This window comes from Zerene cesonia, chromosome 17, assembly GCF_012273895.1.
Source record: "Zerene cesonia ecotype Mississippi chromosome 17, Zerene_cesonia_1.1, whole genome shotgun sequence".
Taxonomy (NCBI): Eukaryota; Metazoa; Arthropoda; class Insecta; order Lepidoptera; family Pieridae; genus Zerene; species Zerene cesonia.
The window spans coordinates 10226291-10252971 of NC_052118.1; the positions used below are offsets into that span (position 1 = coordinate 10226291).

At 35.4% G+C, this 26681-nt stretch overlaps 4 protein-coding genes across 4 annotated transcripts in view; 3 read left to right on the forward strand and 1 right to left on the reverse strand.

Annotated features, from left to right (window-relative positions):
* LOC119833655 (protein O-mannosyl-transferase TMTC1-like) overlaps positions 1-7331 on the forward strand; it is a 116009-nt gene extending 108678 nt beyond the window's left edge. Inside the window, exons 8-15 of the mRNA XM_038357763.1 lie at positions 416-537; positions 1658-1822; positions 2632-2745; positions 3493-3633; positions 4796-4995; positions 5357-5546; positions 6298-6403; positions 6710-7331. Coding sequence (XP_038213691.1) covers positions 416-537; positions 1658-1822; positions 2632-2745; positions 3493-3633; positions 4796-4995; positions 5357-5546; positions 6298-6403; positions 6710-6979 — 1308 coding nt within the window. The 3' untranslated portion in view covers positions 6980-7331. The remainder of the gene's footprint in view (positions 1-415; positions 538-1657; positions 1823-2631; positions 2746-3492; positions 3634-4795; positions 4996-5356; positions 5547-6297; positions 6404-6709) is intronic.
* A 4095-nt stretch (positions 7332-11426) lies between these two features.
* Positions 11427-19392, forward strand: LOC119833375. The gene is made up of 4 exons (XM_038357362.1): positions 11427-12186; positions 15469-15688; positions 17918-18110; positions 18612-19392. Exons 1-4 carry the CDS (start codon positions 11542-11544, stop codon positions 18751-18753), a joined length of 1200 nt encoding a protein of 399 aa, XP_038213290.1. The 5' UTR covers positions 11427-11541; the 3' UTR covers positions 18754-19392.
* A 968-nt stretch (positions 19393-20360) lies between these two features.
* On the reverse strand, positions 20361-22340 carry LOC119833405. The gene is made up of 5 exons (XM_038357396.1): positions 22203-22340; positions 21684-21855; positions 21201-21421; positions 20837-20967; positions 20361-20541 (listed from the first exon to the last, which is right to left on the reverse strand). The coding sequence occupies exons 1-5, from the start codon at positions 22338-22340 to the stop codon at positions 20361-20363; spliced, it is 843 nt and encodes a 280-aa protein (XP_038213324.1).
* A 308-nt stretch (positions 22341-22648) lies between these two features.
* On the forward strand, positions 22649-24970 carry LOC119833568. The gene is made up of 5 exons (XM_038357633.1): positions 22649-23033; positions 23335-23503; positions 23678-23898; positions 24388-24518; positions 24793-24970. The coding sequence occupies exons 1-5, from the start codon at positions 22902-22904 to the stop codon at positions 24968-24970; spliced, it is 831 nt and encodes a 276-aa protein (XP_038213561.1). The 5' UTR covers positions 22649-22901.
* The last annotated feature ends 1711 nt before the right edge of the window (positions 24971-26681 follow it).

Sequence of the window (26681 nt, forward strand, 5' to 3'; positions counted from 1 at the left end):
GCTTGTGTGTGCGAGTGTGCATGTATCGAACGTAAGTGGGTGTGTGCGTGAGTTTTGAAGACGACATTACATTCAAAGAAAAGTTTAATTTTATATTTTGGGATAAATGAAAAATTATAGACATTTTGAAGGAATTTACCAACACGGCAAAATTAATCAATGTAATATTATGATTGACTAATACGAAGTCTGGTCAATACTGCCAATGTACTAAAAATCCTCATATTGCTATAAATTTTCATCATCATCATTCCATACATGATCCCACTGTTATGAGGGTTCATGCCATGATTCCCCATTTTGGCCAATTGTGGGTTGATAGATATCACATGTCGGAATTTTGATATCGGTTTCCTTACGATGTTTTCCTTCACCGTTTTGAGAAACTGCAATGCTTTATACTTGTCTATTACAGTTGCAACGGCACACGCCGGCAGTAGTCGGATTGCTTTTGCTGGTGATTCCATACCTGCCTGCTTCCAACTTGCTGGTGACTGTCGGCTTCGTGGTGGCTGAACGAGTGCTGTATATACCTAGGTAATGTGTATACTTATTTATGTCATAGCAAGCATCTGAGCTGGTAGTTCACCTGAGGGTAAGCGATCACCACTATCCATGGACATCTCCAGATCATCATCATGGACTCTGTGAATACACTGCCCGCTTTTAATGGATTGATAAACATTAAAGATAAATCTAGTATAGTTCCTTACTTTCCTGTTGTAGGCTTAGTAAGGTATATTCTCTCAAAAGTCGATGATGAACGGCAGGTTATCCTTTTTTATTGATACTTTATTATGCGAGTGTTTGTTATATTTTCTGTCATAAAGAATTATATTCAAACATATAAAACGTTTCATTATGTGTTTTATAATATGTAATATTTTTTTTCTACAAGTGCAAACTTTAAAACAGTTTAACTGTCTCTTTATCGGGAACTTTCACTCGGTACAATACGAACTTTCCAGGAAAACTTTCTAGTCACGAAAGGGACATGTTTTGTTAAGGTTATTTATAACTGTTGCAATTACCAACTAAATGATTAGGATTTAGCATTCGTATAGAAATCAATTAAATTTATTTATGTTTTAACTCTGTATCAGAAAGTGGTTACCAATTTTATACATTTGCTTTATTTCTATCCATTTATCCAACCATCTATTATTTGTTTGGATGGATCAATAGTGAATGAACAGTGAGAGACATCATTATAGAGGGGCGTTATAAGATATTATGTACGAATCATTATTTGGGAACTTGTAACTCTAATCGATGAGGTGGCTAATAACTGATCTTCGTATGTCTTCGTTTCCAATTTCCATCACTCTCATACTGTCAAGTCTAACGCCTCATTTTCGTTAACCATTTGTTTAACAACAGATTTCGCTGAAATAAAAAATTTTATTCCCTTTTTTTTGGTTGGTTGGAAGCTTTGCTTAAATGTTATGATGATAGGATAGGATGTTGAAATGTTCTCAATATTTAAGCATGGTTTATGCACTTTGCACATGCAATTCTTCAACATGTTGTTTCGCATTTGTTGCTAAATAAATGTTTACAACGCATATACCTTATGTCCACTGAAATGTCCTGTCCTGTCCATCTATGTACTTCCTTGATGATTATTGCTATTGTATACTGTATGCGTGTGTTGCAGCGTGGGCTCGCTGGTGGTGACGGTGTACGGCGTGCAGCTAGTGTGGGGGCGCGGGGTGCGCGGGCGGCGGCTCGCGGCGCTCGGCACCGCGGCGCTCGTCGCAAGCGGCGCCGCTCGCACGCACCTGCGCAATCGCGACTGGCGCACCAGGGAGACACTCCTCAGGTGACATTTTCATAAACAGCAACTACTCCTTTTCCTGGTCTTCAGACCAGCAGTATACTTTAAACTGTCGCGGACATATTCCAACAAGTACCGGTGGTTCACTAAAGTGGCTCGATGGAACACAGCGGTGTTTTAGCCGGTAGAAATCCGACATAACGCGAGGCTTCTTTCCCGGGGGTCATGGGTATATATATAAGATTTCCTCACTATAAAAAACATATTTTTATTAATCAAAATTACTCCGAGCTGAAACTTATGCATGTGATGAAATTTGTGGCTGGCATGCGAACATTAAATCAGTCCATCAGCTAACAGCTCAATTCTAAAAAGAAACCCTTCAAATTGTTCAAATATTATTGTACTAGCTGCGCCCCGCGGTTTCACCCGCGTAAGTGTGTGTCCCGTAGGAATATCGAGATTAAAAGTTGCCTATGTGTTAAAACAGTTGTCCAACTGTCTACATACCAAATTTCATTACAATCGGTTCAGTAGTTGTTGCGTAAAAGAGTTACAAACTTACATATACATCCATCCTCGCAAACTTTCGAACTTAAAATATTAGTTGGATAATTATACTAACGCCTGCACAATAATATTAGCAACGTTAACTTACGTATGTTTTGCTTCTATCTAATAAGATTTGAAGTAAATATATCAGGTTTTAATACGAAAACAGAATTGTTATTTCAAAATTGTTCTTATTCTACATGTTTTTTTTTAAGTTCACATGAATATATTATTCACATAAAATATACTTTTAAGTATTAAATATAAACAAAGTAAAACAATACATTATTTAACAATTTCAGAGCCGACCTCGCCGTTCTGCCGCACAATGCGAAACTTCACTACAATTTTGCAAACTTCTTAAAAGATATCGAGCAACAGGAAAACGCGATCAAACATTACAAAGAAGCGCTGAAGTAAGTTGTTTATCTAACTATTAATTCGTTCATTATTTCTTACGAATATTGCAGCTAATGTCTTTCAGTTATGATTTCTATTTTTAGCAAGTATTTCCGCGTTAGTTGGAAAATTACCGTCTGTCTGAGTAATTAGTTCTTTGGCATCACTTTTCTGTCATACTATGAACGTTTAAAAAATGCAGGTCCATTTTTTAAAAGAGAAATTACAGAATTACTTTCCGGCTCTTATTAGCACAAACTGCTGTCTGAAACGATACAAAATTTTGTGTTTTGACGATTCAAAAGCGCTTCTAAATGTTTAGATGTTTGAGTTTGAGTGGAGATGTCTCGCAGGTGGTGTAGGTACTATGCTCAATGAAACTTATAGTTTTGTTTACTGTGATTACGTTTAAATACATAAATAACAGAACGGTGTAAAAAATCTCTTATTTGGTTATTTTTTAAACTCCATGTTGAACTACATCCCTAGCTTCGCGCAGCCTGCCTATACCGCTCCGCCAATATATAGTATATAGTAGTAGTAGTAGTAGTAGTAAGCGCGTGCGGATGGCAAAGGTGAAGGTGGCCAGTTAGGTTACAGATAGAATTTTAAGAATTCATCTAATAGAAAAATAGTGTTTCGGATTTATTGTCTATTATTTACGCAATCAACGTGGAAATACTATAAGTTTCAAGGTGCACACAACCGGGACAACGTGTATAGCCTCAAACACATACAGAATACCGTGTACCCCACACCCGCAGGCTATGGCCGAGCTACGCAAGCGCGCACAACAACCTGGGTGCGCTGGCGGCGGGCGAGCGCGCCGAGCAGCACTTCCTGCTCGCGCTGCGCTACAACCGCCGCCACCTGAACGCGCACTACAACCTCGCCAAGCTCTACCGGTGAGTCATCCAGCGCTGACGGCTGAGGGAGGGGGGAGGGGACCAAAAAGGGATAGATGATAGTAGGAGTTCTGACAACACTACACGTTTTGTCAGTGTTTATGAGTGTATGTGACCTAACAGGCCGTTAGATAAAGATATGTAAATTGGGAATAAAATTATTTGGGAAAAGATACACAAGAAAAAGGAATCTAAGAAGAAAAACTTGATCATTATTTTTTTATTCATTGGATAGTTTAACTAAATATACTGCACAATTTATCTAAATAGCTTTGATGTAACGTAAATAAATCTTAAATAACAATGTATCACTTAGAACACTATTTATTTATTTGTAAAGCTTTTCATTCCAGTAAATAAATGAGCAATGTCAAGTGTACGATGCGCAAATAGTTTAACTGAAAGGCTTTTATCGGCCAAAGACTCGCCTATAACAAAGAAACTTTGATTGACGACAACGTTAAGTCAATATTATGAGTTTTAAAATCTGTTTATTGAGGAGATAAATTTAATTCACTAACAAATAAAACAGGTAAAATAGTTACTAGATATAGATAAATGAGAGTTAAATGATAGTTTAATGTTATAGAGAACTACTTTATGTCACTGTCGGTAATGGAGCTGGTTGGTCGCCGATAGTAAGCGGCTACCACCGCCCACAATGAAATCAAATTAAAAATATTTTGTTGGCATACGTTAACATACAGATACAAATAAAAGATACTATATTATAATCTTATAAAGATGATTTACATGTACAATGTACAATTGTACATACGTTAAAAAATGCATGTATATCCTAGTCAAATGCATTCCAAGAAGGAAAATCGTATCACTAAAATCCACGGCTTAACTAAAATGCAAGAACCTTACATAATACTAGCTGCACGCCTCGGCTCCGCCCGGGTTGTCATTTATCGTAATTAAAATTATTTAAACTATCCTATCTCTCAAATTGGATCGAACTGCACATGGTGTGCGAATTTTATTATAATCGGTTAAATGGTTTAGGAGTCCATTGAGGACAAACATTGTGACACGAGATTTATATATATTACGATTACCGTCCCGATATTGTTTTGATCCTAGTTGCTTTTGATGATTTAATGCGTCTTACTGCAAAACCAGGACGATTTATTTATTTCTTTAAAACAATTTCCAGAAAGAAGAATCGCATATCGGACGCGTTGAAAATGCTTGAGCGGTGCATTGCGTTGGAGCCGCGCTTCGTGCAAGCCTACCTCGAGCTCTTCCTCGTCGCAGAGGAGAGGGAGAAGCGAGCGATACTCGACAAACTGGTCGAGCTGGAGCCGAGGAACTGGGAGCATTACTATCTGTATGGGAACTGGTTGAAGGGGAGAGGTGAGTGTGGGATATTATTATGAAATTGTTTATAGTAATTTTGTTTGGGGGCTTAAAATAAATATTTATTCATGTAAGTGCTTAAGCATTGTTAATAATTATTATTTTCTACAAAAAAGGTGGATCACTCCGTTGTGTAATTTCAGATTTAAGCATACAGCACATGGGGACAAACAGAGGACGCGACTGTGTTTTATACTACGTAGTGATTTAATCTTGGAGAATAATAAAATCTCAACAACTGTTAAGACATAATTTCTTATAATTAATATGTAATTAAACCTGATCCACCACACCGATCTAACGCGGAAACGATAGTGACAAAGCTATATGACGAGACACATACATCCACATTCTACAGGTCTATGGCCGCTGTCATACGACTACTACGTCCGCGCACTCGGCGTGTCGCGCGCTGCAAGTGCGGCACACGCGACAAATACGGCACACGCCACAGGTGCGGCAGGTGCGGGTGGAGCGGCGCTGCGTGCGGCCGGTGTGCTGTTGCGTGCTGCTGGGCAGCGCGCTAGACTGCTGCATTTGCTTATACGGTGATCACAGTTTATTTTATGGATATGATTTAATGGATATGGCTTTCTTTTATTTCTAAGATATATTATTTTTTTCCTGAAAAATATATGAGCAAAGTCTCATTTGGAAGTATTTAGAAATTGTTTTTTAATTCATTGAAGGAACAGTTGAAATTGGGTTGAATTTTAATTTTAAGATATAGTATGATTATAATTTTGTTAGCAGTTTTAGTTGACAAGCGGCCAATAATTTCTGAATGAAAACATGTGTGTGTAGTGCTGCACACATGAACATTCATATACGATATTGGATCTATTGTGTATGAACATTCATCGGAATCTGTATTAGTATGAACCAACGTCAGTAACACATTATAAAATTATTCTGTCGCAGTAGTATGTTAAATGTGAATGTGTGATGTGTAAAGGCAGCAAGGTGCGGTAGGTGCGTTATATTGTTATCCTATTCCTACTAATCCTACTTAATATTATAAATGCGAAAGTTTGTAAGGATGTGTGTGCGTTTGTTGCTTTTTTACGCAAAGACTACTGAACCGATTGCAATGAAATTTGGTACGTAGTCAGCTGGACAACTGGAATAACATATAGGCAACTTTTTATCCCGATATTCCTACGGGATAAGGACTTACGCGGGTGAAAGTGCAGGGCGCAGCTAGTAATCTATATGGGAGGGTGTGAATGTGTGTGTGTGTTGTGTGTGTATGAATTTATATAGTTACTATTATAATATTATTATAATGTATATGTGCAGATGGCAGCGCGCAGGCGCGGTGGGCGGCGCGCGGCGGGCGGCGGCGGCGCTGCGCGTGCGCGCCGAGCTCGCTTCGCGCGCCGCCAAGTACGCGCGCGCCACGCAGGTGCATAGCATTATAATTAACTTACTATGATAATGTTGTTCGAAAGATATAGACACATCACTTTAATATTATGTTATGTATATTATATAAATTTTATTCTTCTTTATGTAAACTATAAGTTAAATTTCATACCTTCGTTCCCGCAATATTCGAAAGCGGTCAACAAAGTTTTTACTTCAAGAATTAACACAATGTATTTATAAACTCCATGAGAAAATAGAAGTCTTTAACTTCTCGAATTACAATTAACAAAAACTTTGAAATATATCAATATAACCAAACATAGAAATTATTTAATAATTTCAGGTGAAATCTACGTGCCTCCATCACAGCCAACTAGAGGTGCCGTCACAGGCGTCGCCAAGTGCGTCATCAACCAAAAACTATAGAACATTACACAGTGAAGTGCTAGTGAAACCGAGTTGCCAAAGGAACACTCTGCCGATCGCATACAAACAGACACACAACAAATCCGAAACGGGAACGAAACAAAAAAGTTGTCCGCTAAATAAAAAGAAAATAAAAGATCCCGACCCTTTTGCCATAGTTTCGGATCATTTAATAAAAACGTATTAGTTGCGTGAATGGCGAAATAAAACTCCCATTCATGGAGCAAACTTTTCAATGTAATTAAATGGAAACACTAAATAATACCTTCATGAAAAAAACAAACATTAATTGTTATGTTTTAAATATTTTTAATCGTTTTTTGTAAGTAAATAAATTATTACTTCGGTTTTTATTACAACAGACCATACGCTACTATGAATGACAGTATGTGTACCATGTCTTGCAAGATGTATAAAAAAATCAATAGAAATGTTATCTCTCATGGTACACAAAATGTTCTTTTTTATCTGGAAAAAATATCTATATGAGAATAATAATTAATATATTTACTATTTTTTTTATTATTCTCAATCGCGTCTAAATATCATATATTTTTTAAATGTAATAAAATTGTATTTATAATTTTATTAACAACATAATTTAATTTTATTTATAGTTACAATTTGGGGAATAAAAATTTAAAACAACATTTGTACTAAAAAGTGAATTATTATTAATGCAGCATTTTAGTAACAATAGCTAATTAAAAATTATGTTTGAATAAAAACGTTTAATTTTCTTTAATATAATATATTTTATGCAGGTTTTTTTGCTTCTTTCAAGTAAAAATATACTACAATAATAATATCGTTAAAACTTTTTAGTTTTTGTGTAAAATATTATACAGTAATACAGTATAAACTACATAATAGGACATCATTATTGTTATTTTTTCTAAACACATTGTAAGTATACTCATTAATTACATACATAAGAATATGAGAAGTTTTGTTTGTGATTATATCATATTTTAAAATTACCTTTTTAGTAATAAAAATATGCAAAATTAAAGAACCACGGATACAACACATAGCTGAAAGAACCACACAAATACATAGGCTACATCAACCATTTTGTAAATATAAAACATCATAGGAATTATATATGTATCTACTAATTAATTTGGAATAAATGAACGCTATAACTTTTGGGTTTTATTTCTTATATTAAGAATTATTATTTAATGTTTACTAGCTGCGCCCCGCGGTTTCACCCGCGTAAGTTTGTATCCCGTAGGAATATCGGGATGAAAGTTGCCTATATGTTATCTCAGTTGTCCACCTTTCTACGTACGATACGTCCTTAACAGAAACATATAAAAAAAATTTATTGCAATTAGCTCAGTAGTTTTTGCGTGAAAGAATAACAAACATACACATAACTTTCGCATTTATAATATTAGTAGAATAGGATAGGATTTTATGTCTATCATTAACTAATTTAATTGTATTATTAATCTATCTTAAATGGTGAAGGAAAACATCGTGAGGAAACCGGCATGTCCAAGAATTAAAAGTTCGACGACATGTGATATCTGCCAACCCGCACTTGGCCAGCGTGGTGGATTATGGCCTGAACCCTCATAGGAGGCCTGTGTCCCAGCAGTGGGAACATATATGGGCTGATGATGATGATGATGATTAATCTATCAAATCAAGATTTTGGTATGAGTTAAGTTATATTATTTTCCATCTAACAACCATTCTTCTGATTTCACCTAAACTGCCATACTAATTTCTATGAAATTTGAAATAGTTCGAGATGCGACCAAGGACTTTTTTATCTAATAAACGGCAAAGGAGCTGATAGGACTGACGACGAACGCTTCCACCGTCCATGAACATTTGCAGTGGCGTAAGGCCATTTGCCTCGAACTAATATCGCTGCAAATGGATTGCTTTAAAAAGTGTGAAATATAGTAAGAAATTTTAAGGGGAATAAAGGAAAAGACTGGAGAGTGTAAGGAAATGGATGCGGGCCTCCTTCTCTCCCATCCACCGAACGAACACAGTAGATACTATTTCACACTGCTCTTCTGTGGATGGCGTTATATATTGTTGGTATATAGAATACATATTGCCAAAACATCTTAGCTATAACACTTTTTTATTCTATGTCGCAATGGAGCTGGTTCGGACGCCTGATGGTAAGCGCTATGCTAGCGCCCATGAATATTTATACAGGCATAAGGAATAAGCAAAGCAATGGAAGGTCCATTGCAGACCTTACGCCTCTACAAATGGATTGCTGACTTTTTGGGAATGGATTAAGAAAGTAAGAAAAGGATATGGGCCTCCGGCTCTCCCACTCACCAAACGAAACACAGCAGAATGCTATTTTAAGCCGGTCTTCTGTGGCGGTGTGGTACTTCCCCGGTGCGAGCTGGCCCAATTCGTGCCTAAGCGTGCTCGACTACCACATACAAAACATCTTTATTACATCGTTGATTTTAAAACATTAAAACAAGTGAGCAAGGTCGTGCGTACCAATCTTAAGATTGAGTAACATTTTCAGATTATTCGGTAAAAAACTTTAATCAAACTGTTCCCAATATTGTGACAGCGACGTGACGAGATTTAGAAAGAACGATGTCATTAAGGACTAGCTGTTCGCACCGGCTTCGCCGGTGGTACATAGCCTGTGTCATTCAGCGAAATTGCAGCTTTCTAATGAAAGAATTTTTAAAATCGGTCCAGTAGTTTTTGAGTTTATAAATTACAAACATACAAAAATACAAATTCTTCCTCTTTATAATATTAGTGTAGATATAGATTTATGATTTGTAGATTTGTATGGACAACACAAACGGAAACGGAACGAGTATAATATCTTATCCTACTATATTGTATTATCCTACTAATATTATAAATCGAAAGTTTGTAAGGATGTGTGTATGTTTGTTGTTCTTTCACGCAAAAACTACTGAACCGATTGCTATGAAATTTGGTACGTAGACAGCTGGACAACTTGAATAACATAAAGGCAACTTTTTTTCCCGATATTCCTACGGGATACGGACTTACGCGGGCGCAGCTAGTTGGGTATATTATTTATCTGTGGCAGAGAAGTGCATATTTGCAGACTAGAGAATTTGAGGCAATCGCGAAGAATTTCAAAAACATTTCCCATATACCTACAAGTATAGACCGCAACATTCAAGTCTAAAAAGCGTTTCAAACGCATTATCAAATTACAAAACGCACACGAAAGTCCTTACATAACATAATGTTACATTTCGCTAATAATCTGTTATCAAGCGGGTACATCTTTATCTCGACTTCTCGTAAATTCGAATTGTTATATGACTTTCTAAATCGTGATAATACCACTTTCTATGGCAGTGTTGTTCTTTAACACTTAGGTGATATGTTAACAAAAGAAATGTGATTCAATTGTTCTTCAATCTTTACATGCCTGTCAATATTAATTAGTACAAATCAATTGGCGTTTAACGTAATTAATCATGTCATAATGGATACCTCGATGCGTAAAAGTCTCCGTGTCTCAAATAGTACGTAACTTAACAAATCAAAATATACTTTAGTACTATAATATTACTTACATGTCCCGTAGGATAGGATAATGATATAAGATACGACGTATCCTGTCCTACTCCTGCCATTTTTATACTAATATCATAAATACTGCTTAAATTATAAAGGCGAAAGTTTGTGAGGATGCGTGTGTGTTACTCTTTCACCCAAAAACAACTCAACAGAACAGAAAACAGAAAACAAACAACTGAAAAAGCCTTAACAGAAACGAACATATCGAGCTGTTATCGAGTTTTACTCTTAGCAACACGTTTTGCAATTCAATTATATATATAATATGTAAATACAATAATATATAGCCTATGTCACTCAATGAAGTTGCAGCTATTTAATAAAGAAAGAATTTTTGAAATCGGTCCAGTGGCTTTTCCGTGAAAATTTTACAAACGCACAAAAGATTTCCCTTTATATTATTAGTGTAGACAAATAGATACCTATCTGATATCATTCCACATAAAGTCCTAACTTTCAAGTTTCATACTATCTATTGATATTTAAATTTAAAGTGACCTGTAAAGAAAATATAGTATTACAATAATAAGGTAATCATTACACAATAATATCAAAGAACACTGGTCAAGGATTGTTGCAGAATAATTTGTCATTTTAGACTTGAACGAATATTTAATTATAAAAATTAGAGACCGTAAACTATAGCTACCTATGTATAATTGTAGATATAAATGTGAAATATGGCCTTTGGTTTTACTTTCCAACGATGTTTTGAACATTTTTCACGTTTATTTTATATTCCATATTACATCTTGATATTATAGTAGATACCATTTATGAAAATTAGTAGCTCGTACCAGCGTACGTACTCAAAACTCCGCGATGATGTCGATAACGAAAAATTACATGAAACGATAATGTTATTCAACATTTTAATGCAAATTAAACAAAACGTAATTTGCCAAACAATTATTTTTACATTTTTATCATTACATTATCTTATATGCAAATCCATCTAATCTGTGCGATTCACGGTCATCGTTTATTAAATTCGGTAAACCGAATAATGAAGCTGATTTGCATGGCTATGAACGCTTTCTACACTCCGTAGTTCCTCTACCGCGGTCAGTCTGCGCAAACGCAAAGCGGCAAACAGTGTGTTTACCCACCCCGAGGTATAAAGTCGTGTCGCCAGCTACACTGCGACGATTCCACAGTGAAAGGCGGTAGACACGGAGAAAAATGCGCGCGGCACTCTTGGTCATCGCCGTTGCCTTTGTGACCGAGGCCTTCGCTGAGGCGGAACCCTGGGTTGAAGAAGAGGACGTACAAGATTACAGCGACTACAGAGACTATCATGATAGGGAGAAGCGTGACGTGCACGTTGAAGGCCCGTATGAGGAACACGTTCGGGTCAAACGCTGTCACGATGATGTCGAAGTGAATAGAGCTAAACGGTCGGCCCAGCACGTCCACCAATATGAAGTGTACGAACCCTTTGAGGAAGGGTCCTACCCCGCGCCGTCGTACCAAGAAATGCTAGCGGCCAGTGCGGAACATTACCACAAAGTCTATCTACCCCCTAACGCACGTGTAGCCCGCCATTTGAATACCCAAATCGACGCAGGCCCTTTAACATTTGGCGTTAATCCAGACCCCATAGAAATTGTCTCAGCGCCGGTGAATCTTGCTCCAGCGCCTGCTAACTTAAGTCCTGTTCAATTTACCAGCCAGCCTGGGTCTATAGGCGTTGTGTCACAGCAGAAAGAAGACTTGGCGCCAGCAGCCGGACACCACGTTGAAAGTCACAAACCTCACGCTTTTGGATACGAAAAAGGTTTCGGCAATGCGAGGGATGGAAGTCATTTCGCTGATCACGGAGGAAAGGTAATATAATATGCATTTTGTTTAAAATAATAGAAAAAAATCATCTTTCATGTTAAGTTTTTCAATTACGTGGACAATGCTGCAGTCAGAATGTTAGTAACTATAATCCTCCGAAACAGCTGGACCGATTCTCATAATATTTTGGTGTGCACATTGGATAGGTATGATAATTAACTAACATTTAGTTACCCCTAAACGATAAGACAAAACAGCGTTTGTCGATTAAAACTAAAGTATTGGACTACCTACATGTAGGTACATTTATTTATTTTATTTCAACATCAATTGATGTTGAAATTAATAATAAATTGGTCGACTTTATATTATCGTGGCTTAATTAAAGTAAGTAAAAATATAAGTAGACACCAACCGAAAATATGGAGGTTTATTCAAATAAGAATTTAGTCTTATATAAAATACTAGCTTTTGCCCGCTGCTTCGCACGCGTTTAATTTTATTGATATTATTATACATTTAAACCTTCCCCTTGAATCACTGTATCTATTAAAAAATCCGTACTAAAATAGGACATAGGGACAGTGAAAGCGTCTTCGTTTTATACTTAATTTCTTTTTTGTTTTTAATAGCACTAAATGCCACTTTTAAATTATATAATATATATTATATAATATAATAATATATATTATCATATGTATTGGGCTATCGCCCGTCGCCCCGGTTAGGCGAAGGACGCAGGTTCAAATCCTCCCATGCCAATATTTTTTCTACTCCTTATTTTCTTAAAATTAAAGCAATTTAAGTTATAAAAACTAAACCTATATTGGTAAAATGTGATAGATTGTATAGTAATGATACTTTTATATACTCGTATATTAAATGAAAAATATAAATAGGTGGTAAAATAGAACATATTATGTTATGAGTGTCCTAAAACTAAATATGTTATCCCAAAATAGGTCATTGCCCACAGCCCGACAATAACGTCACAAAATCACCTGGCAACGTCAGATAAATCTATAAATAGCGTTTAACAGTCACGGGATTAGCACTTGTGTTTGTTTATCTGCTTACTTTCTCAAGTCTAGACAGGGGTGTAATTAAATAGATAGTTACATGCCCTAGCTGTCGGCGATACTGTGATATTTCGTGTAGTTCATATCCGCTATTTAAATTTTAGTGAAAGTTCAATTAAACATTCGACGAGTGACATTCTTATCGAATTTATAAATGCGAAATTTCTGCTGAACGGATTTAAATGACTTTCGACACGGTTGACATAGTGTAGGCTGTGGTGGATAAGGATGAAAGAAGTTAATCTTACTACTACAAACCCGTGAGGTTTTTAAGCATGGATGAATGTTTGTAACTCTTTCACATTAAAAATGCTAAAATGATTTTAATTTTACTTTACAGTAATATAGCTTATACATCATAATGAGATATGAGTTATATAAATACTTGCTATTGCCCGTGGATTCATCTACGGGTGAAACAACACGGCTCAGCCTGTATAACACAAAACTGTTTTATATTGATTTGATTGATTTATATTGATTTTGTTATTTTATAGCTATTGTCTTTTAACAACACTCAATCTTGTTTATAAGCCTTTTCAATATTATAACAACTACCAAATAAAAGAGAATAAATCAAACTGTTTCATATTTGCATATAATAGATGTAGATTGAAGTCGTTTAATTTATCGTCTTCTTTGTAAACCACTTCATTTGAAACTAATAAAACAGCGTCATGAACGATTTACATGCACGAGCAAAGTTTTATTCCCAAATACTTTTATACATTGTTTTCATACTGTATACAAGATAAATAGACTAAAAAAGCTGTTTTTCAAAAAAAAAAATATAAAAGAAATGTTTCCAAATTATTTAATACTATTTTTTCTTTTGTTAAGTAAGAGCGGATTCTTTTTTTTAAATCAGAATGACGATATTGGGTCTACATTCTACAGATTTATTATATGTATAGATATCGCTTTTTACTAGCATGTTTTGATATCATAACTCTAGTTACATTAGAAGTATTTAAGAACGCACGTTCTTAAATACTGCTAACATTGGACACCTAATTTAACAATTTCCTCAAAACTCTCTATCTCAGAACCTAATTCAGTTAAACATGACATTTAGGTCTCGTCAAGTTTTGAAATCTTTATTAATTTTAAAAAATAAAATTGACAATATTTTTCCGCTTTGTATAACTATTCATTACTATTCGTGTAATGAGTATTCTTTAGTTAAAAAACATGATTTTATCTCATCAATGTTTTTTAATTCGCAAATATATACAGCGTCGTATAAACAAATTGCATTACTCATAAAACACAAAATTAAAATTTGCTTAAGAAGAAACTAGCATCTGTTAATTTTAAAAATATATATTCAACCGACTTAAAAAAAGAAGGAAGTCGGAGGAAGTAACTACGTGGGTTTATGCAACCGATTGAAGTGTTTCTTTTTAACAGACATCAAAAAAGAAGGTTCTCCATTCGATTTTATTTTTATTTTATTTGTTACCTCATCACTTTGTACTGTCCCCATCGGTGAACTTACTATAAGTACATATTTTAATAATAAAATTAATTTACCAACAATTAATTGAGATACTTGCTTCGATCGCTTGATATAAAAATATACAGCTTTAGTAAGCGTTATATAAGTTTAATGTAATAGATAATCAACGAAAATATAATTTAACCGTGCTTTTATGAATATTCTTACATTGTTTTTATATTGTGCTTCGATCACAAGTCATTCTACCACCAGCCCACCAAGAAGTTTGTAATAAATCCGCCAATTATTTTAAAAATTAACAGAAACAAGAAAATATTAGGTTTTCACAGATAAACTACAAAAAAAATCTAGACTATTGGGTCATAACAATTATATACATTCATAAAACATATACGTAATACTAGTAATATTATTAATGCGGAAATTTTTAAGTATGGAAAGATGTTTTGTTATTCTTTCACGTGAAATATCGTATCTGTATGAAATTTACATAGATAGATTGTAGTCTGGATTAAGAAAATAGGGTACTTCTATCCCGGGTATCATGCGAGTGAGGCCACGGGTTACAGCTAGTATTATATAAAATATCAACGTTAAACAACTACTATTAGGTCAACCTGATTAATGCCGCATCACATTCTTCGTTACATCAGCATTCGATAAATGAGCACAGTCATTTGAAAGCAACAAAATCACCGTTATATTAGGGAGACTAGTGTAAAATATTAAATGAATACGAGCCACTCCATTGATAAATAAATAAAAGTTGTACAAAACAATTCATTTCAGTCAAGCAAAGGATCCAAATCGAACCACTATCTAGACAAAGGTGGTAAAGGACACAAGACTGACGAGCTGCACCGCAAGGAGTACGAAGAAGCAGCTGGGAAGAAGCGGAAGCATCACGACCACGCGGGACATAAGGGCAACCATGAGGAAGAGGCATTCGGCCAGAGGGGAGCGCACTTCGATGAGAAAAAGGGACACAGGAAAGGGCACAAGACAAAGGGTGAGCTTTTGATTATCAATCTCAGTATATAAATATAAATATATCTATATATATAAAATTCTCGTGTCACAGTTTTCGTTGCCATACTCCTCCGAAACGGCTGTACCGATTTTGATGAAATTTTTTGTGCTTATCCGGTATCGGTATAAGAATCGGCCAACATCTATTTTTCATACCCCTAAATGATAAGAGTAAGGCAGAACAGCGTTTTCCGGGTGCAGCTAGTATATTTATATAAATTTCGTGTACATTATTTGTCCATGATGGACTCCAAAACTACTCAACCGATTTAAATCAAATTTGCACACCATGTGCAGTTTGATCTAACTTAAAAAATAGGATAATTTATATTTAAATTACGACATATGACTACCCGGGTGGAGCCGGGACGTGCAAGTATGTATATATAAACCAATTACTGTTCGTTTGTCTCGCTAAAATTCGAGGCTTGCCCGATTTTGATAATTTTGGCTTTGGTGCATTCGTAGTAGTCTAGGAAGGCTTCAACGTAAGGAAAATGAAAGTAAATGTATCAAAAAATTTGCTATAGCGTTGCGAAGTTCGCCGGGTCAGCTAGATTAATATAAGATTAGTAAGAAAAAAGTTCCTATGACGAAACCTAAACATTTTCTCAATAATGATCATATTTATCTTCAGTATAAGCTTCTTCTTAGCTTTGATTGTGTATTTCTCTTCATTCGTATCGAAGTATGATATTACATAATGTCCGACAAGAAACATATATCTTTTGTTCAATATTGTATCAAAACCAAATTCCAACCGCAGTCTCATTAACTCGTAATCAAGTTTCCAGAACATTCAAAAAAACTTTCGTATCAAATCAATTTACGATTACACCACTACTTCCATGTCCGTGAAATTTTAACCGAATTAGACTCGAGGTCAACAATCAATGAATTGTAACAAAATAACTTTATATAACAGGTGATACTTTCACTTTGACCGCAAATATAACAAAAGAGAACAACCGTTCGATGTAGACGAAAAAAAACGTGTCCGATGCAATGTTTGGTAAATCGGTCTAGACTGAGCAACGTGCTAGATTTATTAAATGGTAATATTTCGTGATTGATATTGCGAGATTTGCATAACTACTATTGTTGCTTGTATGCAATTACTGTTAGAACAGAATGCGTTTAGAACGTGTCAATTATTGCACAGCTACGACTGTCGACATGAAACGATCAAAATCATGTTTAAATAGGACACGCCGTGAAATTTAGATTTCCCGTACTATCTGAGAGCCGATATGGTCAATTGATAGCATAACTCTATGAGGTTCGTTGAACGTCTGCTCTTTGAGTAAAGAGGACAAAAATATGTAAAACATAAAATATATTGATAAGAATCAACACTATATATAGAGGAAACTTCTGGATCGATTTCAATAATTCTCTCACCACTGGAGGCTGCAATTTCACTCAGTTATATAGGTTATATAATATATATGAAGGTCGGGCGCAGCTAGGGCGAACAGCTAGTGTTTGTAATATTAACTATATTAAAAACTAGTTCAGAAGCAGTTAAGCTTTTTATGTACAGCATTAGCATCAAGTAGTTATGTTAACCACACACACATTCCTGTAACTGCAGACTTTCATGTCGATTCGTACGGGGCGGATAATGTACACCTGTTTCACTGATCGATTTTCTTTATGGATAAGTAGGTGCTCAGCCTTCTGTGTCCTACCCGACCAAGATATTTTTTGTGAGTCCTTAGGGAACCTAGGACCTTTCTATTCTACATCATCATCATCATCATCATCAGCCCATATATGTTCCCACTGCTGGGACACAGGCCTCCTATGAGGGTTCAGGCCATAATCCACCACGCTGGCCGAGTGCGGGTTGGCAGATGTCACATGTCGTCGAACTTTTAATTCTTGGACATGCCGGTTTCCTCACGATGTTTTTCCTTCACCGTTTAAGCAGTGGTGATGTTATCCACATGCGCAGGTAAATTGAAAAATCAATTTATTTCCTGCACGCTCGCCCGGTCTCGAACCCAGACTTATCGATTTTGAAGTCCGAGGTTCTCACCACTGAGCCACCACTGCGATATATTCTACGCATATGCGTTAACCACTGTATCAAGGAGGCGGTTCCAATAGAGAGTTTGAAAAAACAATTATTCATAAATACCTAAAAGTTTGCAAGAATAAAAAGTCTTCTCTTCAGAGTTTGTCTAATCCACTCCCACACCCGCAGGCTTCCACAACAAATACCACAAGGACGAATTCCACAAAGAGCACAAGTTCTATGACGATTTCCACAAGGGCGGCGAGCACCACCGCTACGGCAAGTTCAATGCGCGCCACGCCACCAACGAGAGCGGCAAGAAGAAGGCGCACCATGTGAACGCTGGTCATGATTTTGTTGAGAAGGGCAAGAATGGATATAGGTGAGATTTGGTTATACAGATATTTGTTAACACTGTAGGAACATACGGTTAACGAGTTAAGTATCATACGAGGACCAACTTCTTTTTGATGTCATAGAGCTGGTGATTCGCCTGATGTTAAGCAATCACCAACGCTCATGAACGTCCGCAGAGATATTGTATCTGCGAATGCACTGACTACTTTTAAGGGGTAAGGGATAAGGAAAGGATTGACCACTGGAAAGAAGGAATAGACTGGGAGAGGTTAGAAAAAGAAAACAGGCCACAGGCTGGAGCCACAGGCTGGAGTGGTGGACCACTCACCGAACGAAATACAATCGCATGCTACTATTTCATGCCAGTCTCCTGTAGGGATGTGGTACTTCCCCCTGCGAACTGGCTCAATTCGTGCCGAAGAGTGCTCGCCTCCCACATAAGTTTATAACTTAAAAGTTGTAACAATAGATTTGTTCCATAATATCATAAACAAAACACTAAAATAATTATATTTTTTCCCTATAGCAAAAAGGGTCACGTAGACGCCGACCACCGCGGGTACAAAGGTCAAGCCGGTCACGAAGATCATCACGAGCATCATTCACAACACGGCAAGAAAGGCGCGAAGGAAGGCGGCTCCCAGTGGGGATACGCTAAGAAGAATTAGACTTTAACCACTAGTGATTAGGTTTGCTATTGCTGTAGAACTGTACCATATAAAGAAAATGTTCAAGCCCAGAAATTTGATTGTGTCAAATTTTGCACAACATTTTCTATTATATTTCTGTGATTTTCCTATTGTGGTATGTAAATGATGTAAATGAGGTGTAAGTAACAAAAGATTTCTGGAAAAAAATGATGAATAACGTTTTTCTAATAATAGAAAAGTATTGATTCTATTTTAGCGTAAAACTCTTCAAGTTCAATCAACACATTTCAGATTTTACTTCTTTCTACTACTTTCCACGTATAATTATAGTTGTTTTGATTTAGTTGTCACGGAAAGTAGTGAACCTTCTTCAACCTAACTTTTACCACAATTAGTGTAGCATTTGATAAGATATAACGTTATAATGTGGCTGGTATTAAGCAAGCAACAGTATTTACATTGTGATTAGATGTTATTGTTCCTAGCTCAGAAAATAAATATTTAATTAAATAAGTTCGCCTGCAGCGAGGTTGCCTTTGAAAATATTTATTATTACGAAAGGTTGCATTGTGTACTCTGTTACAGAAATATCTCAAGGTATTCGCTCGATGTGCAATTTATATATTAAGCCATAGATCTACTATTGCTTGCACTAAATCTAATGATACAGTTTGATATTATTTGTTATTTATTTAAGTTACTATAAAATTGCCTTCGGATTTCAAAACTTTACTGTCATCTTTCCTCGATCTTTGAAATTCGTTGAAGTAGCTACCTGACAGATATAATTTAATACTTTTTTCGCCATGAGATCACGCAACCTGCTTTGAAGTGTACCTATAGTTATTTATAAGTATAAATTATTTCGCCTATCCCAGTATTATATTACACAGGTTTTGTATTTTTTATAATATAAAGTGATATATAATAAAAATGTGTCCAATATTCATGGTTTCATTTCTTGCTACCGGATACCAGCTATGATGAAACGGATATGCTCGCTAAACAAATCGCAGCTCGTCTGGTGTTAAAGTAACATCGCGTCTTTAATACTGTGTTATTTAATCTTAGTTTAGAAAAGTTAGGTTTAGTGTTTGAATTTTTTGTATACCTACCTTCTCAATTTTTTAGATTAGTTGAGAAACAATATCATAATGATGAATGATGTTGACAATCACTTAAAAAACAATAAAAATATTTTCTTCGGTAATATTTATGGACATACATTTACAGTTCCACGTTGAATAGCTTTTCATTTCTATGTCTTATTACTGTAATAAATCTAAGAAACACATATGTTTCTTTCGCGGATCTTAAGCTTCAAATAGCTTCAAATAGTTCCTGAAATTAGCGCGTTCAAACAAACAAACTCTTCAGCTTATTAGCACATAGATAATTAGCGACCCCTCCCGATTTCGCACGGGTGCAATAACACATGATATATATATAAACCTTCCTCATGAATCATTCTATCTATAAAAACCCCATCAAAAACTGTCGCATAATTTTAAAGTATTTAGTGTAGTAGAGACGGAAACAAAACGATTATTGAAACATTAAAATACAGTTTAATCAATTTGGCTATTTGGCTATTGAATACATGATACAGGATACAGGATAACGAATCAGAACGGAGGCAGACATGGTTGTCTCCCGCCAATTTTCGGGTCGTAGTACTTTACATATATGGAAACTTTTTGGTGAGGACTGCGCGGGAAAAATACGCGTTGACCAGAGTCATCTATGAACTCCGAGTAGTCCATAGACCATTCCATTTTCATTTCGCACTTCTCGCATATTTTTGCACTGTCACATAAAGAAAACATATTGTATTTAAAGACACAAAACATGTAGTTGATCTTTATGAAAAAAAAATAAAACCAGTAATATTCTATTGCCAAGAGTTATAATAAATAATATAAAGCATAAGACAGGCAAACGTTAGAAGATTTGTTAAGAAGTTATAACAATATATAAACAAAATATGGTTGTAATTAGAAAAGCCTAAGTTAAAAATCTTGCAACGTTTCAGGGCATTTTGTAAACAAATCTTTAGTTAGGAATCTTGGAAGACAAATAAAAAATAATAAACTGCACTTACGTATATTGGCTGACTGCTACAACCTGGACAAGGGGATGTCGGAGCTCTTCAGCTTGATTCAATACCTTTTGAAGCAACATGGTTCCCACACCCTGGCCTGATACTTCCGCAGCAGTTCCAAGCACTTCAACCTGATAGACATGCAGCAAATTTTAAAACGCACATTACAATAGTTTATTTATTTTATCAATCTATCCCTCTTAGGATCATGAGAATCGTAGTGGTTGATTATCATTTAACATCAGGTGTCCTTTTGTATGCATGCATCACTCTAATTTATCATCAGGTGACCCGCCCTCGTTGTATTAAATTTCAACTGTCTACGTGTGTGTTTTATTTCCCATAAAATGATGAATATACTCACATCATACAAATAGCTAACGTTGTACTTTTTAAACAAGTTAGGGCTCCTTATGCAATGGGCACAGAAGTACATGCGATTCCGTTCGGGCCTGGAGGCGGTGTAGTGCGCCCACTCCTCGAGCTCGTCAGCTGCCCAGGGGAACACCTTGTTGACGACGCAAACACCGATCAGTTTGTTTTCCCCTGTTCTCGGAATAAATTCCCAAGCGAGGAAACGATCGCCTAATAAAGAGAGAATCGATTAAGAAAGAGTATCATGAAGATCTCAATAAAGGTCATGTGGAAGGACAATACTATATCAGTTACTGTTATTTAAAAAAAATCTAACTTTTGAGAGTACTTTTCGTAAATGTTACTTTTTAATATAATTGTATAAACTTACTGTGTCATAAACATTTTAAAACCCTACAATGTTTAAACAATATCAAATGTATAAAGAATATGTCAAAGACTCACAAAAATAATATAAAACAGTTACACATACCGGAATGTGCATACTTGTCAGAGAGGATGTCTAGATACGAAGAGTTGTGGCACATCCAGAGGCCGACAACGCTGGGCTCCCGGGGCCAGTACTGGTTCGCCAGGAACGAGTGGATGATCTTGCCGTGCTTGTTACCTCCAATTTCTATGCTGACGTTACGCAGATCGAAGCACTAGACAATTTTATGAAAGGCGTTCAAATGCAAATATCTGATGATCAACAGTGTTATAATAGATATACTGCCTTTCGGACTGCGGTACCGACCACGTACACAAAGGAAAACACAGACCCGCATCCTTCCCGTTCCCGCAGCATAGATAGCATATCTTTCCTCGGTCTGAAACAACCGTTGCAGCAAAGCAGCAAATATCATCCAAAACAGTCCAATAGTTTAGGCGTGCGAAAGAGACAGACAGACTGAGTTAATTTCGTATTTATAAAAGTAACATATAACTAGTGGTGAACTAAAAAGGATAATGAAACATTCGTAAATATTTTACATATTCTAAAATTACATACAGGTTTCTTTTCTGGAGGGAACAGACAGACATCGCATGGAGACGGTTTCCTGAATCTTTTGGACTGCAGATTGTAAGGATGGCGCGGTATACTCGATAGTTTTATTACGCTTCTACCGAATAGCTTGAGGCAATTCATTTTGTTTGTGACGTCTTAATTTATTTCAACATTTTTGGTTAGTTAATTTAGGTACTTTTTATCCGGCATTTCTTAATTTATTATTTTTTGATTTCTATTGAGTTTTTATTACAAAACATGGTAAAATTGTGACATATACATTTTTAATGACAAGGTATTTCGAAAAGAAGTGTAATTAGAAGGAACCTTAAAAATTATGTAAATTCAAAAAGTATACATATAAACATTTTAATATTACTTATGTAGCTTTATTTATATATCTTGATCTTGTTTGTATAATATAATATTAGTATAAAGGCCCTACAATTTGAACTTGGTTATGTAAATATCAAGATGTTATAACTGGATATTATATTTGTATTGTTTTTTCGTATTAAAACCTTCACGCTAAGCCCAAATGACATATTCATTAAGAACATACACGTCCGACAGACCAAGCGTCACCATGCCACCATTCTACAACTTCGGTATTTTATAAAATTATACAAAAATAAACAGCCGTCAAGATGATAAGCCGGTGAAGGAGAATCGCTCCGATTTTTATTATTACCCTCCTCCAACATGTCAATAGCATTAAATCTAATCAGACTGCTGTCTCCGAGGGTCCAGTCGCCGGCTTTATGCTCCTGCCATGTGTTGAACTATCGAAATTACGCCGATAAACCTAAAACACCTTCGTCTTCTAAACACCTGGTAATATGTGGCTTCCATTATCCGCTATTGGTAATTATATGTATAGTTAAGTATTGAGAAACAGGTGGGCTATGGTTTTTAATTTTCCGGCTGTTTTTGTGCAAAACAGCCCGTCTGTACACAAAACGTACAATAATTGTCTTATTAATTGTCAACAAATTATACAATTAATTAGAATGCTCAAGACTCAAAAGACTATGAAGTTACCTTTTACACTTATCAATATTTCTGACGAATCATTCATCACAAAGCCGCAACGTTTTTAGTTTTTGCAACTACATCAACTTTCATTCGCTTATAGGTAACACAGAATGAAGAAAAGATCCGCGTACGCCGAGCACGGCCAACCGACGTGCCGCGCGTCATGCGTTTCGTCAAGGAACACGCTCGGATCACGTGGCCCAACCTTACACCTGACAGCTCCCATAATTTGATTCTGGGAGATTTCGTCGCAAGGACTCTTGCTCAAGGTTATATTGAAGATGACATGTATTCATTTTCGAACTAAAACTTCGTAGATGGTATGTAATACGCCCATGAGTTGTTTTAAATTTTTGAAATAACGTTCAACAAATTTTTTTGAAAATCATTAACATTTTTCCCTTTAACTGTCCTGAAACCTAATACCTAAAAACATTTCCCAGGTCACTCCATGCTAGCCGAACAGCAAGAGTCCAAACGGACTTGGGGAACAATCCGCGGCCTCGCTCTCAGTACCTCAGTGTGTCCCTGGGACGCCACGCTCCTGGAGAAGTCGGCCCGGTGCGTGCGCTGCGTCAAGTCCAAACAGCTCATGCTGTTCACTGCGCATTGCTTACGAGCTCCAGGGTTGCATGATAAATACAATGTGCATACTGTTATGCAGGTACGTGTAGTTTATCTAATAAAATTACTGACTGTGATGAAAGATTTGTGGTTCAATTTATTGAGACAATTTTTTGGAAAAGTCTTTGTAATGACACTAGTATGCATCTCTATCCGATCTCTATGTGTAATAATGTATAAATTCAGTGTGTTTAACATTATTTTCTCTCAGTTAAGTATACAATTGAATACCTTCAGAGGTTAGAATTGTCGCTACAAAGGGAGCTTCAATAATATAACTCCAGAAGTGAAAATATAGGCCTAAAAACGCAACCATTTTTTTCGATTAGATTTCTTATACAAGCTCTTTTGAATCGTCATGAAACAGTTTTAACATAATATACCACCGTTAAAGTTAAAGAGGCTACTTATAATAATTTCAAAATATATTATTGAAACTCAAAAAGGAAGAAATGTTGCTTTTTGATTTATAACTCGTTACTCGTAATATTCTTCAAGAAACAAATAAGCAATTACCATAAATTTCTAGGTAGTACTGATGATACCTCCAGATTCTCCAAAGTCTGCGGAAATTGCATTGATGCTAGCAAAAAATACACTGCAGAGAGGTCGGGACACTGGGTTCCCTCTGGTTCGGTTTGATGTTACCAGCGAATCAATGTGAGTATTTATTGATACCTTTTGGGACGTTAAATACTCATTCTCTATCAAAATGCAAAATTTCATTTACAATCAATATGTAAGCTGAGACTCTTTTAAATTTAATCAACCTTGCGTGAGATTCTATTCAATTGTCTTACCTATTTTTTCCATAATGGGTCGGTAAAACCTCTATATGGAGTCTTCGATGGTGGTGATAGATCGCTACCATGCAATCCACCAGGTCGTTTGCTGGCATTTTTACAATACACATGATATTTGAAACTGTTTGCAGAACGAAAGCCCTGAGCAGCCTCAATCTCCAAAAAGAATGGGAATTTTTCTATGAAGTCCAACCCGATGCAATCAAGGAGTGTGTCAGGGAAACATTAAAAGAAGATAAAAGTGGAGTGCAGAGTTCTGAAGCGAAAAATCATATTGTTGTTTACACAGCTTTTCCTTTAAGAAAATAATTTCTAGCGTGTATTGTTGACGGCTGGTAATAAAATAATTTTTGAATACAAGTGCATTTTAATATTTACCTACTTGATATTTTTTAGAATATAGTAAATTCATACAAATCTATTAAAATAGCTTATTTTATCTAGTTATCTGAAATAGCTTAACTAATTACCAACAGTCGCTTTTCATAAGATGACACTTCTATTATCTAAATCCTATTTTAATGTACATTAAGTTAAAAACTTGGAGAGCGAAGAAGTCTTTGTCTCATTTAAAAAACCTTTTTTAATGAAAGAAACAAAATTTTGAGTAAGCAATGATACACGATAACGTATACTTGCTTAGTCGTGCGAGCAAATGTCGAAACTATACAGCATCACTTCTAATGTTGCAAAAACTTCTGAAGACCATACTGTATATGCATTAAGACGTCTTATAAAAAGTCATATTCAATTTAAACTTGAAATAATGTTGTGACCGCAAATATTACGCTACAACGAACATGATTATAGCACAAAGAACTTTCAACATAAAAAGTAATATTTCATTCCACTATCTTTTGTAGGAGTACGTACAATGAACGTGCCTTGATGTCTCAACTAGCATTATCAGAATTATTTATTTAATCTTTAGTTTTATAGCATTGAAATGCATTATATATACTAGAATGATTTATGTTAAAAAAGGAAGTTTTTTTTTCTACAAAAAGTTATATCTAAGACCACAACTCAGGTTGATTAATATTTTAACTTTTTGTTTAGACAAATTATTTCAACAATAAAAAACAGTTTGTAAAGATCTTAATTCCAACCGTTTGTAAGATAATTTAGAAACCTATATTGATTCACCTACAATTTGTAACCTTTGGCAATGCAGTGAGGCAACAACTGTTGAAATTAAATAAAAAGCCATTTAAGTTTCGGACTAATTGTGCATGTAACCAGAAAATCGATCCTTGAATAAGTTAATTATAAGAAGGTGTTTTAATCAGCTCAATGTCTTACGTATTTGGATATTACAAGTGCAACAATCTAAAAACATATCCCAAGACTCAGATGTTACGAATACAATAGGTATGTGGCTAGATTTTTAGGCACACTTGATCAGAGGACTGCTCTTTCTGATGGCATCAAACAAGAGTTCTCCTTGCGATAAGTATTAATTGTAAGCAGTATATGAGTTTTATAAGAGAAAAAAAATTATTTACAACGCTTATAATATATTATTTTCTCTGTGATATGGCTAGCTTATGTATTTATTGGATTTTAATTGCTTAATTATAGAAGGTAAAATAGTATAACTACTCGGAATTATGCGTAACGATAATATTTTTTTTAAGTTCAACGTTATGCAGATTTTTTTTTAAGTTTTATATGATATAGAAACGCTACCTCGGCTAAACCTAATTATCATGAATAATAAAAATATTTCTTTAATTCGATAATCATTTTTGCCGTCATGTAATTTTTTATGTCGCATTTTACTGAATAAAATTAAGTTATTCACTGACCAACACCATAAATAAATTACTTTGAAGTACAGATTGGGAAAGATAAGTCGTTTGCAATCAGCTGTTATATAAAAAGAGTTGGTTTCTTGTATGAGCTAGTCTCACGGTTGGGTCGGAGAGAGTTTTTTGTCGTGAGTAATAAGATTGGTGGCTTTATTTTAAAGAAACAGGGCAATGGAATCGCGTATCGATAGTTTTTAGAAATACACGGG